Here is an 18,190-nt window from a genome sequence, read left to right on the forward strand (position 1 = left end):
AGAGCCAAGAATTTCTCAGTTATATGGCAAAGACAAACTTGGCACATTGATTTCAATTGCTCAAAGTGGAGACTTAGGGAGTTGGGGAAAAAAAAAAACACATGCAATCAATACCTTCTTCACAGCCAAATCCTGTCCTGGCAGGAATTCACACACTTTTAGTGTAAACAAGAGAAACAGAGCCGGTTTTTTTTCATAAATACACAAAGCCACACAGTCTCAGGGCAGGACATTAGCCTGATTTGAACAAACCCCTAACCGCAAGTATTATAGTAATAATGATGCTTGCCTTAGCATCATTAATAACACATGTCCCAGTTACTCCTTGGGTGACATCATTAAAATCTCATACGCCTGTAACGTAATCGCTGAGTTTAACTTGCCATCATTGTGTAGTCCTGCATAGAGCCCTAATAAAACACTAAAGTTGAAGATTGATGCCAAACGATTGCACATGTGCACTCAAGCACCAACTGGGAAAATAATCACTACCAGCCGTGTATCATCAGAATAGAGAGACTGTGGGATCAATCATCGAATATAGAGCAATTAGTTCTGCCCACACAATCTAACTGGCCGAAAAGCACTTTAACTTTGCTGTCATTTAAAATCAACATAAAAAGGCATTTACAATATCCCACAATGTGATGCATTTTGATGTGTTATTTATTTATTCATTCACTTTTTAACACCATGCCAGCATTAAGGCTATTTCATCTCAGAATAAATTACACAAAGTATACAATTAAAGTTATTAAAGGTCCCATGACATGCTGTTTTTTGGATGCTTTTATATAGGCCTAAGTGGTCCCTAGTACTGTATCTGAAGTCTCCTTCCCGAAATTCAGCCTTGGTGCAGAATTTCAGCCACTACGAGCCAGTCCCACAATGAGCTTTCCTTAGGATGTGCCATTTCTGTGTCTGTAGCTTTAAATGCTAATGAGGAGGAGAGAGGTGGGGCAGCTTGCGGCCACGGTACCATGCGCTAATGTTGACAGTGGATGTATCACAATGGCTCGTAGACACGCAGTCCTTCAAGCTTTTCAGTTTGACCCAGAATCTGATCCGGATGGAGAAGCACCAGATGAAGAAGTTGCAACTCAGCAGCTACAGCAGGACGTCTCCTAATGGTTAGTTTAAAATATTGTGTCTCGATACGGTCAGTGTTTCCCACACATAGACTTTACCTGGGCGGGCCGCAACAATATCCACCGCCCGCTGCCATCAGCTCCTGCGTCTCACACACACACGAGGACGACTTTAGAACAATATTTAGTAACTTTCAGAGTAACTTTTGGTGGCTTTTTTCCCCATAACTGGTACATACTAACAAACCTAGCGACTTAAAAAAAAAAAAAAAAAACTATGATTCAGTTGGAAGATGTCTCCAGTACTGCCCTGCGAGCACAAGGTCTGACTCTCCCAGCGCAGTGTCGCCTCTCTCCGCGTCTGTTCTGAGCAGCGAGCGGCAGACAAGCAACGCTTTCAGTTTGCCTTAAAGCAGCAGACTCATCAATAAATCATTTACAAAACAGCGTTTACAAGCACTTGTCGCTTACTGACTGTTTGGACTTTTATATATGAACATAATTTGTCTGTTAATATGCGCAGTTTATTACTCAGACACAAAACAGTAATATAGCCAAAACCACTGCATATAGTCGCTTTTTAGTGTAAGTTAGATATATATTGATTTTATCAGACGATGTTGCGATTATAAATCAGGATTTAAGGAGTATAGTGAGAGTGATTCAGGGTTAACATGTATTATTAATGGGTCGTGTTTACTAATTATACTTGTTTTATGTATGACAACAGAAAATATGTAAATGTGAACAGCTTTATTGGGCATTCAGTTATATTACAGTATGTTACAGTTCATAGAGTAGAACAGATCTGAAGTTTCCAAAAAACAATGCTTCGCTCGTTTGCAAGCCATGATGTCTCTCGCTCTCCTCGCATGGTCGTAGCTCATTTTCTCATGGGCGGGCAAAGCAGAGAAAGGGGAGGTAACCTTTCCCCGTATGACGACATAAGGGGAAGATTCCAGATTGGGCCATCTTAGCTTTTATTTTCTCAAAGGCGAAGCAGGATACCCAGAGCTCGGTTTACACCTATCGCCATTTCTAGCCACTGGGGGACCATAGGCAGGCTAGGGGAACTCATATTAATGTTAAAAAAACCTCATAAAGTGACATTTTCATGCCATGGGACCTTTAAAGACATTTCAGATCTACACTAGACAAACATTCTAAAATACATTCAGATGATACATTTTTAAATAAATCAGTTAAACACACCTCTGTATAAAACCGTTGACTTTTTACATTAAAACAGTACAATCTAATAAAATATGCCTCACAGTCATTTTAGTTTGGAAAGTAAGGCATGATGGTGGTTATTTACCTTTCAATAAATATTCATGTGTATGTCTTGTATGACCTAAAAGACCATTTTGATTTGTACTGAACAAACAAATAAAATGTGTGTATGTATGTATGTATGTATGTATGTATGTATGTATATATATATATATATATATATATATACACACACACACACACACACACACACTAGTATATTGTCAAAAGTATTGGGTCACCCCCTTCTAATGAACATGTTTGACTACTTTAGTCATTTCTATGAGTACAAATCTTAATGTTTAAGCATATAATGATATTCTAGGGAATTGTGTGCTTCTAATTTTATAGCAACAGTTTGGACAGGACCCTTTTCTATTCTAACATGACAGTGCCTCTGTGTATAAGGCACGGTTCAAAAAGACATGATTGATTCAGTCAGTGTGGAAGAACTTGACTGGTCTGCAGAAAGCCAAGTCCTGATCCCAGCTGAACTCCTCTGGTGTGACTTTATATGCAGATCTTGAGCCAAAAACTCATCACCAAACACCAATGACTTGTATAGACACTATAAGGACAAAAGTGTTGGGACGCCCCCTTCTTTAGAACAGAAAAAGACACTAACAAAACTGTGGCAACAAAGATAGAAACATAATTAATGTATTTAAAAATTGTATTTCCATCTCTGTTGCAACAGTTTTGGACGTGTCTAAATGACAGTACCCTTATGTACAAGTCATTGGTGTTTGGTGATGAGTTTTTGGCTCAAGGTCTGCATATAAAGTCACACCAGAGGTGTTCAGCTGGGATCAGGACTTGGTTTTCTGCAGACCAGTCCAGTTCAAATATTATATTATTATATATTAAAGAAAACCTTTTGTAATTAAAAAAATATTAAAATGTGGCATTTTTAATTATACTCCAGAAGTAGAATGCAAGTAGAAATTATTTTACATAAAAAGTACACTAAAACGGTATTATTGAGAAATTATATAAATCAAAATAAGAGTTTTCTATTTGAATACATTTTAAAATGTAATTTATTATTGTGATGGCAAAGCTGAATTTTCAGAAGCCATTACTCCACTCTTAAGTGTCGCATGATCTTTCAGAACTAATTCAGACATGCTGAAGAAATGTTTCCTATTATTATCAATGTTTAAAAAATTGTGCTGCTAATTGTAGTGCTACATTTTGGTTCAAGGATTCTATGATGAACAGAAAATTAAAAAAAAAAAATAGCAGCATTTAATTGAAATGTAATCTTTTGTAACATTATAAATGTCTTTACTGTCACTTTTGATCGATTTAATGTGTCTTTGATGAATAAAAATAGGACTTTCTTTCAAAAACTGACCACATACTTTTGAACAATATGTATATAAAAGTATTACCTGTTATTGAAGCTACTAGGTGTGGAGAACAGGTCAATGGCTGGGGCGGAACTGATGGTGCCCGTCGCTGTTAAAACGGGAGACGCAGCAGTTGTGGAGGATGTGGAGGGCTTCTTGGACAGTTCCTTCAGACGCTGCTCCTGACGGAAGAACCAAACCTTGTTAATTACATTGCTAATTGGGTATGATCCAATTTAACAAGCTTTTTAACTTAAAAAAAAAAAACCTTTCCACTCTTTCCTAAATGGTCGTGACGCACCTTAAGTGCTTTTAATCGAGCCTGCTCCTCCTCTAGAGCTGCCTGCTTTTCCCTCTCATCGACCTTCGTGAAAGAAATACCCGTGTTGGCCAGAGAGGACACCGCATTGGACAGCGTACTGGCTCTGTGTAGAAAGACAGGCAAAAGAACTGATACAGTAAACACGCCACTGTTGAAATAGCTAGGGTTGCATTAGTAGACATTAATGCTACTAGCATGAGCACAAAGCACATTTTTACTGCTTCCTCAACAGGAACACAGTCTGACCCTGGACTTCCGCAAAGAGTGTCAGTGTTAGCAAAGTTTGCTTTTTTTTTTAAACCTACATCCAAACTGCAAGTCATCAAATTCCTGTACATTCCTCATACACTTTGTTTAAACACAGTACACTGACTATTTTAAAAATATTTGTAACATTAAATAAAATTAGAAAATTAAACTACATCACTCACAACACCTAAAACTACCAGTCGTCAGATCAAAATTGAATACTTCAAGGAGATTAAAATATAAACCTAAGAAAAACTGAATTATGTAACTTCAAACACAACAGATAAAAAAAGACAACAAAATAAGCATGAAAATGTACTTTGTATAATATCTTTGTATATAAATTGCAGTAATATAGCCTTTAAAGAATGGCTGAGATATGAAATGTTGATTTCTAGATAGCAGCAAAAATGTCAGCATAAAAAAAAAGCTCAAAATCCCGCTCACTTGGAAAAGCTGCACCAAACTTTTAACCTGTCACAAAACTCCCTGAATCACCTCTCTCCCACACATGCTTGGCACATTCAAAAATCGCACACACTCACTGAATGCAGAGCATGAGGAAACCAACCCCCTCACATACTAGAAAGTTCAAAATTAACTCCTTCAAAAATCACTGTACCTGCTGGCGGCCGTGGAGTCTTTGACCTTTTTCCCCTCTAATGAAGCCAAATGCTGCTCAAGGGCATCCAGAAGGCTACTGGGGGCCTGGAGGTATGGAAACACTAGCTTACTGGACAGTCCACACACACGCATATACACACGCAACATATATTGGTGTTTGACTTAATTATGGGCACTTTTGACTACTTGAAATTACGGAAAAAAATAAATCTCTTGAATGTTTTAGGATGTTATATATATATATATATATATATATATATATATATATATGCATGTATGGATGTATGAATGTATATTACTTCTAATGAACATGTTTGACTACTTTAGTAGTTTCTATGAGTATATAATGATATTCTAGGGAATTGTGTGCTTCTAATTTTATAGCAACAGTTTGGACAGGACCCTTTTCTATTCTAACATGACAGTGCCTCTGTGTATAAGCCACGGTTCAAAAAGACATGATTGATTGAGTCAGTGTGGAAGAACTTGACTGGTCTGCAGAAAGCCAAGTCCTGATCCCAGCTGAACACCTCTGGTGTGACTTTATATGCAGACCTTGAGCCAAAAACTCATCACCAAACACCAATGACTTGTACAGACACTATAAGGACAAAAGTGTTGGGACACCCCCTTCTTTAGAACAGAAAAAGGCACTAACAAAACTGTGGCAACAAAGATGGAAACATAATTCATGTATTTAAAAATTGTATTTCCATCTCTGTTGCAACAGTTTTGGACGTGTCTAAAATGACAGTACCCTTATGTACAAGTCATTGGTGTTTGGTGTGTGAGTTTTTGGCTCAAGGTCTGCATATAAAGTCACACCAGAGGTGTTCAGCTGGGATCAGGACTTGGCTTTCTGCAGACCAGTCAAGTTTTTCCACTACTATTACTATAGTAGTCAAATATTAGAAGGGGGTGACCCAATACTTTTGGCACTATAGTGTATATATTTTAACATGGCTGATACTCAGTGACTTTACTATAAACAACCCTTCAGTGGATTTTGAAATAATATTTTTGATGTTGTACATCATTCAATAACATTATTATTTGATATTTTTCAAACTTTAGAGAAAACTTTTAATAAGCCTTGGACTTGATATAAATAAACTAACTTATTTAACAAATTTAAAAAAGTTAAATAAAAACAGAAATAAAATAAAAAAAATAAAAAAATAAATGAATAAAAGTGAATTTTATTATGATTAATCAAATTAAATCGTGCTCACATCCCTTTACATTAGGGCTAAATAGATTGTTTATTTTATTGTTTTATAAAAGCGTCTTGAATTATGATAATGACAATAATAAAGAATCACGGTCCATATTATATTATCAAAAAATATAAAATGTTCACAAATTCTTAATGAACTCAAAATCTAATTTCTAAAAGATTGCTTTTCTTAGTAAAATACTTTACACACAAAGAAAATATTAAAAACATACTACAGACAAAAATGTCCCCTTAAGTGAAGATTCACTGCTGTACAAAAACACAGATAGCATGCAAAGTCAGATAGCATGCAAAGGTACAAACCAAAAGCTCTGAACACAGAGAGAAGAGAGTGATATGCAGGTACTTACACAAACTGTAAACTGAAAACGGAAAGATAAGGAAAGATACAGAATATAAAGGCGGTCGTTTAACAGAGGTGTTTTCAGAAACTACAAAAATGTTAAGAATAAAAAAATCTTGTAAACTTTACATAACATAAAATATGCCATCTATTGCTTTATGTGAAAAAAGGCTTCTTTAATATAGCCTATATAAAAAGACTTCTGCATACATATAAAAGGTGGGGATCAAACATAAATGTTTAAGAATCCGATCAAAACTCTGTATTAACTAGGCATGATTTTGAGGGGAGCCTGTACCCTCTAATTTTATGATTTTGGTATCCTTTTCAAAAAATCATATAATCATTTCCTTGTTAGCACTGTCTCCTTAACCCACAAACAAGTAAATAGCTAATTGCTGAAAAGAAAATGAAAGCATATGAAATCGGACCTAAACCTAGACCTGAATTTTGTCTTAAACCTGTAAGATGTCCATAGCATCACACCTTTATGTGCTGTATGAATCAAGCATTAAGGACAGTTAGAATAGCTTCCCCCACCAGTGTCATGCAGAGATGTCCGCATGCATCGAGCACTGCAGGCCTGCGGTTTGCAGCCTCACTGCACAAGCAAATTAGTTGCAGTTCTAGAACTCTGATGACTTTTCCTATAACTCATGTTACGTATTGAGATTTCTAAGTATATGCAGATTAGAGAGTTCTACAACTTGCACTTGTTTGAATCTAATGCAGCCGTGCCAAGTTTGGCTGAGGAGCTCAAGCCGTGTCTTGCAAAATAAGGGCAGCGTGACAGATAAGTAGCTGATAGGCAGAAGGGAAAGCAGTCAGTTTAAGTTATTCCTCCAAAAAAAAAACAACAAGGCCAATAAATTTTTTGTCCTCACCTGTGATAGGTCTGGTATGTCCCCTCGGTCGATTCCCACTTGCTGTAGTGAGCAGAAAGGAGCTGGTTAATGCGTGTCCCATGTGTATTTGCTCATTACATAAGCAGGGAGCCCCATAGCACAAGTTACGCCGTCTTACCTCTGCCACTTTGAGAAACTCTGAGATTCTCGTCATTCGAGTGAGGAATTTCTTATAGATGTCCAGGCCTTCTTTACACTGGGCTTTCTTCATGTCAAAGTACTTCTCTATACATGGGAAAAGGTATGAAATCAGATTTTGAGACGGCTTTACATTCCCACCACATTTTAAGGAGCGGCTTGCTTTTCGCTCTGCAACTTCACCAGGTCGAGTTATGTTTGGCATCTGTCGTCACAACATGACCCGAAGCCACTCTCACTAGTATGTCAGCCTCTTACAGAAACTCTCATCCAACATGTAACCACTGAACGAAGCCAACGGATGCAGCTCAGCCCCTGAACAGAGCCGTCCAACACAAACACAAGTAGGGCTGTTTGATTTAGTAAAAATACCATATTGCAACAAATACTGCAGTAGCGATTTAAATTGTGATATGATAATCTGATATTTCTGCTGCTTAGAAGAAAGAATAAGAAGAAAGTCAATGGGGACCAACAACTGTTTGGTTCTTCAAAATTATTCAAAATATCTTTTGTGTTCACCATAAAAAAATTAATAATTATATTACATTATATTTTATATATAAAATACAGATTTAGAATGACATGAGGGTGAGTAAATGACGACAACATTTTTCAATTTTGGTTGAACTATTCCTTTAAGTCTGAATGGAACCGAACTCAAGCATCTTTGCAGCAGTGTTAATTTTGGCAGGCATTTTTTTATTTAGTCAGTCTTTATCTTGAGACGAAAATGCTTAATAGTCTTAGTCACATTTTAGTCATTTGAGTCTTTCATAGTTTTAGTCGACGAAAAGTCATTGCATTTTTGTCAACTTTTAGTCACTACTTTTAGTCAAACTGCAGTTACCAACATTTATTTTGGTAGCCATTTTATATGTAGTCTTCAAACAAATAGTCATTAAAGGGGTCATATGATGCGATTTCAAGTTTTCCTTTCTCTTTGGAGTGTTACAAGCTGATTGTGCATAGATAAGATCCCTGAAGATGCAAAGACTAAAGTCTCAAAACCAAAGAGATATTCTTTATCAAAGTTAAGACTCTGCCACGCCCCCCTAAAGCGGCTCATTCAAACACACCCCCACATGTCTACGTCATGATGTGGAAATATTTGCGTAAGGCATGGTTTCAGTAACCGCAATAGTGTTGAAGCAGCCATGTCAGGGAGAAGCTGTGCGTTTCTATGCGAAAGCAGAAGCACTTTATTTGGCCTTCCAAAAGCAGAATAATTTAGGAATCATTAAGATTACTTACAACAGAGCAGCACAACCCAGATGTTATCACAACGCATTTTATGGACGACTGTTTTGTGAACCTAGGAGAGGAGGTAATTATTAATTGTTATATTAGTAATTGTTTTTACTTTAATTTTGAAAGCTGCGATTATGGAAAGGGGCGTTACATTTCCGACGCAGCTTGTGGTGTTTGGCCAATCAGAATGCACAGTGCCAGTTGGCCAATCAGAGCAGACTCTGCTTGTCGGAAGGAGGGACTTTGTAGAAAACGAAGCGTTTGAGAGAGGCGGGGCATAGAGGACTTACAATAATGTACAGTATTTGAAAAATAATGTGTTTTTTGAACATTAAAGCATGTTAACATATTCTGTTACACCAAATAAACAAAATAATGATTTTTAAAAAAAGCATCATATGACCCCTTTAATTCTTCTCTCTTTATACAAAATCAATTAAGCTTATGAGAAATTTGAATCAAGGATTGAATTTGGGAAAAACTGGAATACATTTTAATTTTTTGGTAGAGATACAAATTAAACTCATTTTTCAGATACTTAAGTATACATATATTTAACTTTTTGTTGGCTAACATTAATGACAGATAGGTATTTAATTAGGAATGCTGTCCATTTAAGACGGATGCATGTAATAGGTGGGTGAAAACTGAATGTGTGTCACTGTTTAAGTTCACTTAACCGTTGGTTCACTTAGCCATAACCGACTGTATTTACGATAGATACTCTACATGACAGACATTTGGATTGCTGTGGTTGTATTTGAGCACTGAGAACTGATCGTGCACTGTATGAGAACTGAAGAAGTGGAGTGTGCGTGCGAGAAAGCACTTCTATCAGCGCGATTCTGCCTATCGCGCCTTCACTAACTTTAAGTTAATCGACAACGAATTGTGATTCCCGGGAAAAAAACGGGACATCTGGTCACCCTATCCCTAAACCTTCAGGTGCTGAGGCCACTGTTTCAGATCGCTAGTTCGCGTTTTGGTAGCCTATCCTTCCACTGCAGCTGCCATACTGAGACTAGATATGCAAACGCCCCTCATCTCATTGCAATCCAATGACAGGACGCACATTTTGAAAGACAAGACAGTTAACTTAGCCTATAGCAGGGGTGGGGAACGTTGATCCTGGAGGGCCGGTGTCCCTGCAGAGTTTAGCTCCAACCCTAATCAAACACACCTAAACCAGATAATCAAGGTCTTCAGGATGCAGTTAAGTATTTTTTTTCCAGGGCTTTTCAGGGTTGGAGCTAAACTCTGCAGGAGAGTGGCCCTCCAGGATCAACGTTACCCACCCCTGGCCTATAGGATGTATTCTGAATGTCCGGTTGTCCTCAAATAACATTCTAGTCCCGTCTCGTCTTGTTAACGAAGACGTGGCATAAATTTCGTCATAGTTTTTATCATTAGATATTAGTTTTAGCTTGTCAATGACTTGTCTTAGGTCACAGAAAAAAGGTTCGTTAACGAATGTTTTGCCGTCGTCGTCTTCGTTGACAAAATTAACACTGCTTTGCAGACGCAAATGTGAACGGAGTAAAAAAAAAGGACCCAGATCTCTGCATTTACATTGTAGCTGAGCTTAAAGTGGACTGTTATTATTTAGAACCTAGCATACTGAAGTATATTTTTTTTAATGAATAAATATGAAAAAATCCAAGTTTTCAACAACAACTTATCAATATCAGTTGTCTTAAATTGACAAGACGATATCACATGGTCAAATCACGCTCTCTAGCTAATCATCACTTCAAGTTTAAATTTGTTCAGTGCATTGCTAGTTTTACTGCATTGAACAATGACATTGTCCTTACTTGGTTCAAAAATACATTCTGAGACTATTGATATGTACAGGAAGGGTTTGTTTTATGAGTTACAGCTAAATAAACTGTCATAAAACAGTGATGAGTCAGGGTCAGAGTCCTATGCAGCTGTCGATGAGTGGGCTGATACTTTAAGTTCAAAGGTCTCTGTAAGAGGAACCAACAGTAGAGATAACTGGTAAAAGCCAATATGTAGGACAGCCCACTTTAAGTTTTGAAAGCTCAAGCAGGATAACAGCTCACCAAGCAAGTTGATGATCCCTTCATTGTAGGCCGCGAACAGACGGATGGCGTCTTTAAACAGAAGCATGAATGCAGCGTTAATGACCCCATTTGTGAGCTCGTTGGCATTTACCTGATGACACAAAATAAGCCAAACTCAATTTGGATTGAGACGATTATGCTGCAAGAACTGAAAACCATTGCAATTACGAAAAAACTAGTGGAAAAGACCATTGAAGAAAAATCAAGCCACAAGTGCATACGGAACTTAAATAAGTCTAGCTGTTGTGATCCAACTCACATTGAAGTCAAGCAGTGCATCCATCTGGTTTTGGATGATAGGGCTGGTCTTTAGGAGCTTCTCTGTGCTCATAGTTCTCATTACGCCATCAGCCCTTTGACAACAAAACAGACAACCAATTCAATGAAGAGTTCTCATTTTTGGCTGAACTATCCCTTTAGAAAACGGACTTACCCTCTTTTTACTTTCGTGAAGTCGAAAGCCACTTGTCTGTATGAGACTGCCTTTTCGTTCAGGTAGCGGCTGTACCTCCGGATGAAGGTGGACATGTCATATCCTGCACGCAAAAGAGAACATGCCGTCTTTTGAGTGAGTTCACAGTGACCCTGGGGTTGTTGAACTTAGTCATACAGCAGACTGTATTCTTGTGTTCTGATTTTAGACATTTAAAAACATGAGTCTTTGATGTACTAGTTGAATTTTGAGCACAATTATTGTGACTCATTTTAAAATGCTCAGAGGGAAAAAAACATTCTGGTTTCCACAGGGTTAGTAGAATACATGACACAGCCTAGAACCAGTCAGATTTATCGGACTCTGCCAAGTATCTGCCAACATATTTTAAATATGTACATTATATTCTACAATAATTACGTGAATATGAGAGCACTAAGACATACATTTTTGTCATACGATTTCAACCTCAGTAGTTAAAAGGTTTGATCCATGGACTCAAAAATGTTAATGGAAGTCCCCTGTATGGCAATTTAAATGCTTATATATTTTTACTAAAACAATTAATTTCAGATAAAAATGTATAATTTCTTGTATTAATTTAGCAATAATAATAATAATATCTTTATTTTTCTATAAATTGATTGATTTAATTTTATTTTAACTTTATTTGTTTAAACATTTGTTTTATGGACCTGAACAAAAGGGCTCTTGGTCAAAATATAACATAATATAGCATAATGTAACATGCAAAAAAATAAACATATGAAAGTCATTTAATAGTTAATCAAACATTTTTTAGCCTTCTAATAATAATATATATATATATATATATATTTTTTTTTTTTTTTTTTTTTTTGTCATGCACTTCTTATGGCTATATTACCCAGCAATAACAATTTGTACTGTATGTTAATTCTTTTTTAATATGAAAATAAAATAGATACAAATAACTGTCAATTCAGATGTTCAAACTTAAGCCTTCTGATAATGTTCGGTATATATTGATACATAAAGTATATTTTATTGCCCAGCTATATTATATATGGGTTGTAATAATGAAAAGTACTAAAGAAGTAGGATAAAGGTGGTGAAGTACTGCAAGGTGCCTCAGGAAGAAAATCTGAGCCAGGAAGTTCTAGTTATTTTCAGAAAATGGGCCCAGAGTTCTTCTTGAAAGACACTCCAAACTAGAGTCTCGCTGTGCTGATTCCCCTGCTGCCTTCTTTGAGTGCTGGCTGCCAGGCAGCTTGTTAACATGGGAAAAGCCTTTGGTAAATAAACCCACTACTGCTTTATTTAAGCTGAAAGTCGGCCATGTTGCTGAACAGGTTCCAAAAGGGAGTTCAGGGAGAGAAGCGGAGACAGACAGACAGACAGAGAGACAGGACCTCATGCTTCTACTATTCAAACCCTCCAACACCACATTTGACCATGACTAACATTAAAATTGTAAAACTGAAAACACAGTGCATGTTCTATCAGCTCCTCAAATATTCATCATGTCTGCATTTGTCTTGGGTTTGGACGCTCATGAAAATGGATGACACAGCTGGGATGTGTTTGGAAAAACAGAATGACGTATGAAGTGTCAAGCTGAAAGCACCTACCTTGTAACCCGCTTTTGTCCAAAAAATTACTGAGGTTGAATAATGTGTTCCTGGAGGCCAGATATTGTACAAATCTCTGTCAACATGAGGAACAAAGAGTTCGGATTTCAATTTATTCAGAAGTTAGTCACCATCCAAATAAACAGTACTGTCAAAGCCACAAGGGTAAAATTGATTGACTGTGGCACATGTGCCGGTTTAACTGCTTTAGCTTAACCAAAACCATGATTAAACACTGCTGAAAATACATAGAGTTAAAGGATTAGTTCACCAAAAAAATGTAAATTTGGTTATTTACAAACCTGATTTACTGTCTTCCATGAACATAAAAGATGAATTTTGACCAATGTTTTTAGTAAAATCAAAGTGAACGGTGAATAAGGTTGTAATTTTATATAAGGTTATATAAAGTTGATAAAAAAGTGGTCAGCGTATTCCTCAATTAAAATAAGATGTTTAAATGTGTTCAGGATATTTTCAAAAAATAAATGTAGAAAATAGGATGTAAAAAATAATTACAATAAATAAAACAAATTAAACGATTAAAAACAAATAAAATACAAAAAATATAAATATTTTGATATTTTGAGTTCAGTGCGCACGCATTTATTCAAGCAATAGAGCTCAAGCTAAAGGTTATAAAAGTATACAAGAGCATGTGTGCATGTAGGGAAGCTGACCTCATTGCCGTAGACCATAATGTGGTGTGTGGTGATGAGGGATTTGAACACGACCACCCAGCTGGTGCTGGTGGTGCGCTCGAAAAGCGTGTCGGCCAGCTGAGGGATGTTCACATTCATCTCATTGGTGCACTGGATCAGATCTGTAAGATAGAGATGAAGGAGGTCAGTGTGTTTATAATTCAGACTGTCGTCACGTCACAGCCTTTGTATTTGGACCCTAAATAACTTAAACACTGTTGGTATGTTAACTTTTTTTTAATCCTTCCAGTTCAGACTCCCTCAAAAGGCTGTCTTGACTAGTAGTCAACTGATGATTATACGGATATACATGGTGGTCAAAATGACACGCTACAAAAGATTTCCATTTCTTATAAATGATGCTCTTTTTGAAGCATTCATCAAATAATCCTGAAATGTATGCATTACAGTTTTCTGAAAAATATTAAACAGGTTAACTGTTTTCAACATTAATAACAATAGGAAATGTTTCTTGAGCACCAATCAGCATATTGGAATGATTTCAAAAGGATCATGTGACACTGAAGACTGGAGTAATGGCTGCTGAAAATTTAGCTTTGCTATCACAAGAATAAATTTCATTTTAAAATGTATTAAAATGGTAAACAGTCATTTAAATTGCAAAAATATTACATTACATTACTACTGTATATTTCTATTGTACATAATACAATTTTAAATTACAGCAAATAGATGTACTCTATTACGTAGATGATATTAGTTTTACTATTTATTACATTTATTAGTTATTACACAATTCACTAAAAAGTTATAATCTGACAAGGCCAAAACTGGTTCTAAACAGACCAATTGTGACAAAAGTTCATTGGTCCAAAATCCCATTCCACGTTTTTAAATTTTAAGTTTCAAAAGGTTCTGATTGGCAGTGTTCATCTCATCAACAAAATTAAGGTTCAAAAAGTGTTTCATCGAGGAACAAAATGACAATAAGTCATCAGAAATAACACTTTTTTTTCCCAAGTTCATAATTTTGCACAGTATCATCAACTACAACTATTTAAGTTTACAAAAATTATTTAATTGTATTATCAATACAACAAAATATTGACTAAACGGATAAGACCATTTATGAGAATGAATTAAAAAATACATATATAAAAATTACTTGATGCAGTGTGAAACTTCTGTAACCTCCTGCCACAGTTTCCAATGTGACATTATAAAAGTCGGTTAACCTATTTACTGAAAAAAGCCACTGTTTCCAGAGAACCGTCTAACGCTGTGGACGCCTGGACGGTGTGTGATTCTAAGGTGCCTCTGCTCAGAGTGTTAGCATTCAGACAGCGCTGACATGGTGTGAGTGAGAGACATACATTGATATCCTGTGCTTTATTAGTTCTTTGGCTGGACTCCACAGCCATCTGCGCTCCGAGAGTGAGAGCGGGATCCCTCAAGGCTTTCTCTACACCACCGACACTGTGAGACTCATTCAGGGCCGCAGCTTATCATGCCATTCATGAAGCCTCCCACAGACAGCGAGGGAGGACACCGCTGTCTCTCTCCGCTGGGAATCGGATCAGAATGGGATTATATCATAGTGAAGTTTCTTTAATTCAAATGACAGAGAAACTACTTCTAGACCTCCTTAAATAAAATGAAAGCGCCACTCATTGTTACAACCCCTTTCACAGACACAAGAGTAATTACAAACTCGCCAACAAATTGCCGCCCAATATTAGTGCATACATGACCTTTTTAAGTGGGAATGTGAAAATATGCTGCACAGCGAGCATGGGTGGTCTACAGAATGCCCTCTCTTTTACAGATAACATCCACCATTTAAACCTGCACAAAGGCTTGGCCACGTGACAACAAAAGACTTTTCAGAGCCAACACAAAACGCCTGCGCCAAGCATGATGGCGCTGCGAACGCACACTTCCACAGGACTCGAGTTAAAGATCAAAGCTGGAAGACGACGTTTAATGGTGTTACCATTTTACTCCAAGGTAACCGGACACTGACGGATTTACCTTACATACACTGATGAAGCGAACAAGCACATCAGAAAGGAGGAATGAGATCTGTAGGACTCTTTCCCAATCAAGACCCACCCAAAGTTTATCTTTCTCCCTGGAGTGGAGATAGACATGATTGATGGTTCAGCAGGGTGTACATGCATGTGTATGCAACCATGTGATGAGAAACAAATTAGTTATGTGACCTGCTCTGCCTAAACATCAAACTCTCTGACATTTACCTACTTGAAGGCAAAAAAAATCTTATCAAACTTTTAGTAATAAAATATCCATGTTCCTCTGACATTGATGCTCATGACTTGAAATGCCTGTTGGGTAAATGATGAAATATTCAAAGTCGTTACATGCCAAAAAAAAGTGCATTGGAAGTGTTCTAACTAATATTACAGAGTTTATTTGCTTCTATAAAATGATGAAGGAATAGGTTGATATTAAATGGATAGTTCACTCAAAAATTAAAACGGTCATCATTTACTCACTCTCATGTTATTCTAAACCTGTATACCTCACTTGAACTCTTTTGGATTTGGAATATAGAGCAAAAATTGTGGACTAAGTTGTTTTGCACCTTTTTTTTATCTTGAAAGCTCTAGCCTCTCTTAGCTGTAAATTCATGTGGATAAAAAGCTCTACAAATGTGTCCTTTTGAAGAAACAAAGTCATACGGGGTTAAAACAACATATGGGTGAGTAGCCTAAATCCTGATCATCTTCATTTTCTAGTCCTTTAAAACATGACTTGTGCTTGTAAACATACAAATGAGACACTGTATTGTTATAACCTATTAATAGAGAAGGATCTGTTTAGTTTAGACTAAAATATTCACCATACCAATGATTATGGTGGAAATATGCAAACCTACACCACTAAATATCCATTTCCTCATGCTTATATAATATTTTGGGTCAATGACATGACTCATTTTGTCCAAATGTAATTTGCTAATACTCCATATTAGGGAACACATTCAGTATTAACTAAGAGCTTAGCTTTAATAAACTCCTAATTACTGCTTTTTGATAGTAAGTAAAGTAGTCATTGTAATAGTTGCGTTTCGGTATGAGGTAGGGTTAAGGGATCTAGAACATGTCAGGAACTATTTTTGTTGTCTGGTGATAAAAAAAAAAAAACAGAACAGAAGAAATTGTTGAATAAACTTTTTTTTTTTTTTTCTTTGCACACAAAGTATTCTCCTAGTTTCATAAAATTAAAAAAGAAACAACTGTTGTCACATGAACTACTCTGATGATGTCCTTACTACCTTTCTGGGCCTTGAACATGCGAGTTATGTTGCTGTAATATGCAGGGTCAGAACATTTTCGAATTTCATCAAAAATATCTTAATTTGTGTTCCAAAGATGAACAAAGATCTGGTTTGGAACAACATGAGGGTGAGTAATTAATGACAGAATTTTCATTTTTAGGTGAACTAACCAATCCCTTAAAGATCTCAGGTATCGTTATTGTCAATGACCCATTTGCAATTTATCCATGAGAGCAGGACTAATGTTAACAATATCCAGGAAAATTGTTGATTGTCAAGGGACATTGATCTTAAAGCTAGTGATGGGTTGGGCTGCATACTGTCATACAGTGCATTAATATATGCCAGATAAACATGAAAAAAAAAAAAAAACAGATGGATGGCGTTCATGGAGCAACAATGGACTATAAGACCTAATGGCATCACTACGGTGTAATGTGTCCTGAGCCTTCCAATACCATTTTCTTTTGTTAAATGACAGGAGAACAGAGTGGACTCAGCAACAGGATGCTGCAAACTTCCTACAGTTCATGACAGGAAACTGATTCGACATGAATCCTTTAAAATGCTCAGTCATAAAACAAGCTGATGATGGAGATATCTAGACTCTCTGATCCCTCAAGTACAGAAATGGGAGGCGGCAACAAGAGACGCATGCCAAGAAACAGGCAGAAACAAACAGTGATGGAGAAGACCGAGGCCGACAGAGGTTTTTTTCTTCTTTCATCACAGCTCTGGTCCACTTCAGGCAGACCCATTTGTGAGGGCAGAGGACAGGAAACCATTAAGTGAATGATTGCTCCCCTGATTCAGACAGATAGAAGACAGCATCCTGCATCACATAACCACGGTACACAAAGGGCTGACTACCTGCAGACTAACCTGGACAGGCAATGAACAACCAGTAATAAAAGGTCAAAAATGCAAAGATTTGGTAAAAAAGGAACTATTGGGACAAGTCTTTCATAATATATATCGCAAGTATTATTTATAGTAGCAATATCTAGTATATAAAATAATTACAGTGATATACAAATACAGATACATGAATGTTACACATAAAGTGCAAATCACTTCCCAAAACATATTTTATCCAGACAATATTACTTCCCATGAAGGTCATGTGGTTAACATCAGACCAGCACAAGCAGAAACAAATATCGTGGCAAAAAAATGCCACATGTACAGAGTGCATTCACAGAGCTCACTGGCCAGATGAAGGAGAACATACATATCTGAGCTGGAATGCAGGCTTGACTTCACAATCCAAAGCATTTTGAGTAAGTGGATGAAGAGAGAGAGAGAGAGAGAAAGAG

At 36.7% G+C, this 18,190-nt stretch overlaps 1 protein-coding gene across 24 annotated transcripts in view; it reads right to left on the reverse strand.

The window, feature by feature from the left end:
- Window positions 1–18,190, reverse strand: part of LOC306865973 (phosphatidylinositol-binding clathrin assembly protein-like) — a 47,194-nt gene that overhangs the window by 19,409 nt on the left and 9,595 nt on the right. For 19 of the 24 annotated variants that reach the window (XM_079410885.1, XM_079410887.1, XM_079410884.1 and 16 more), the window contains exons 3-12: window positions 13,592–13,734; window positions 12,912–12,987; window positions 11,302–11,404; window positions 11,128–11,221; window positions 10,848–10,959; window positions 7,511–7,617; window positions 7,372–7,413; window positions 4,906–4,991; window positions 4,014–4,137; window positions 3,755–3,894 (exon numbers count right to left, since the gene is read on the reverse strand). In XM_079410885.1, the coding sequence (XP_079267011.1) occupies window positions 3,755–3,894; window positions 4,014–4,137; window positions 4,906–4,991; window positions 7,372–7,413; window positions 7,511–7,617; window positions 10,848–10,959; window positions 11,128–11,221; window positions 11,302–11,404; window positions 12,912–12,987; window positions 13,592–13,734 (1,027 nt within the window). The remainder of the gene's footprint in view (window positions 1–3,754; window positions 3,895–4,013; window positions 4,138–4,905; window positions 4,992–7,371; window positions 7,414–7,510; window positions 7,618–10,847; window positions 10,960–11,127; window positions 11,222–11,301; window positions 11,405–12,911; window positions 12,988–13,591; window positions 13,735–18,190) is intronic. The other 5 variants (XM_079410888.1, XM_079410886.1, XM_079410880.1 and 2 more) reach the window with 1 other exon arrangement.

The sequence above is a fragment of the Barbus barbus genome (assembly GCF_936440315.1).
Source record: "Barbus barbus genome assembly, chromosome: 47".
Lineage (NCBI taxonomy): Eukaryota > Metazoa > Chordata > Actinopteri > Cypriniformes > Cyprinidae > Barbus > Barbus barbus.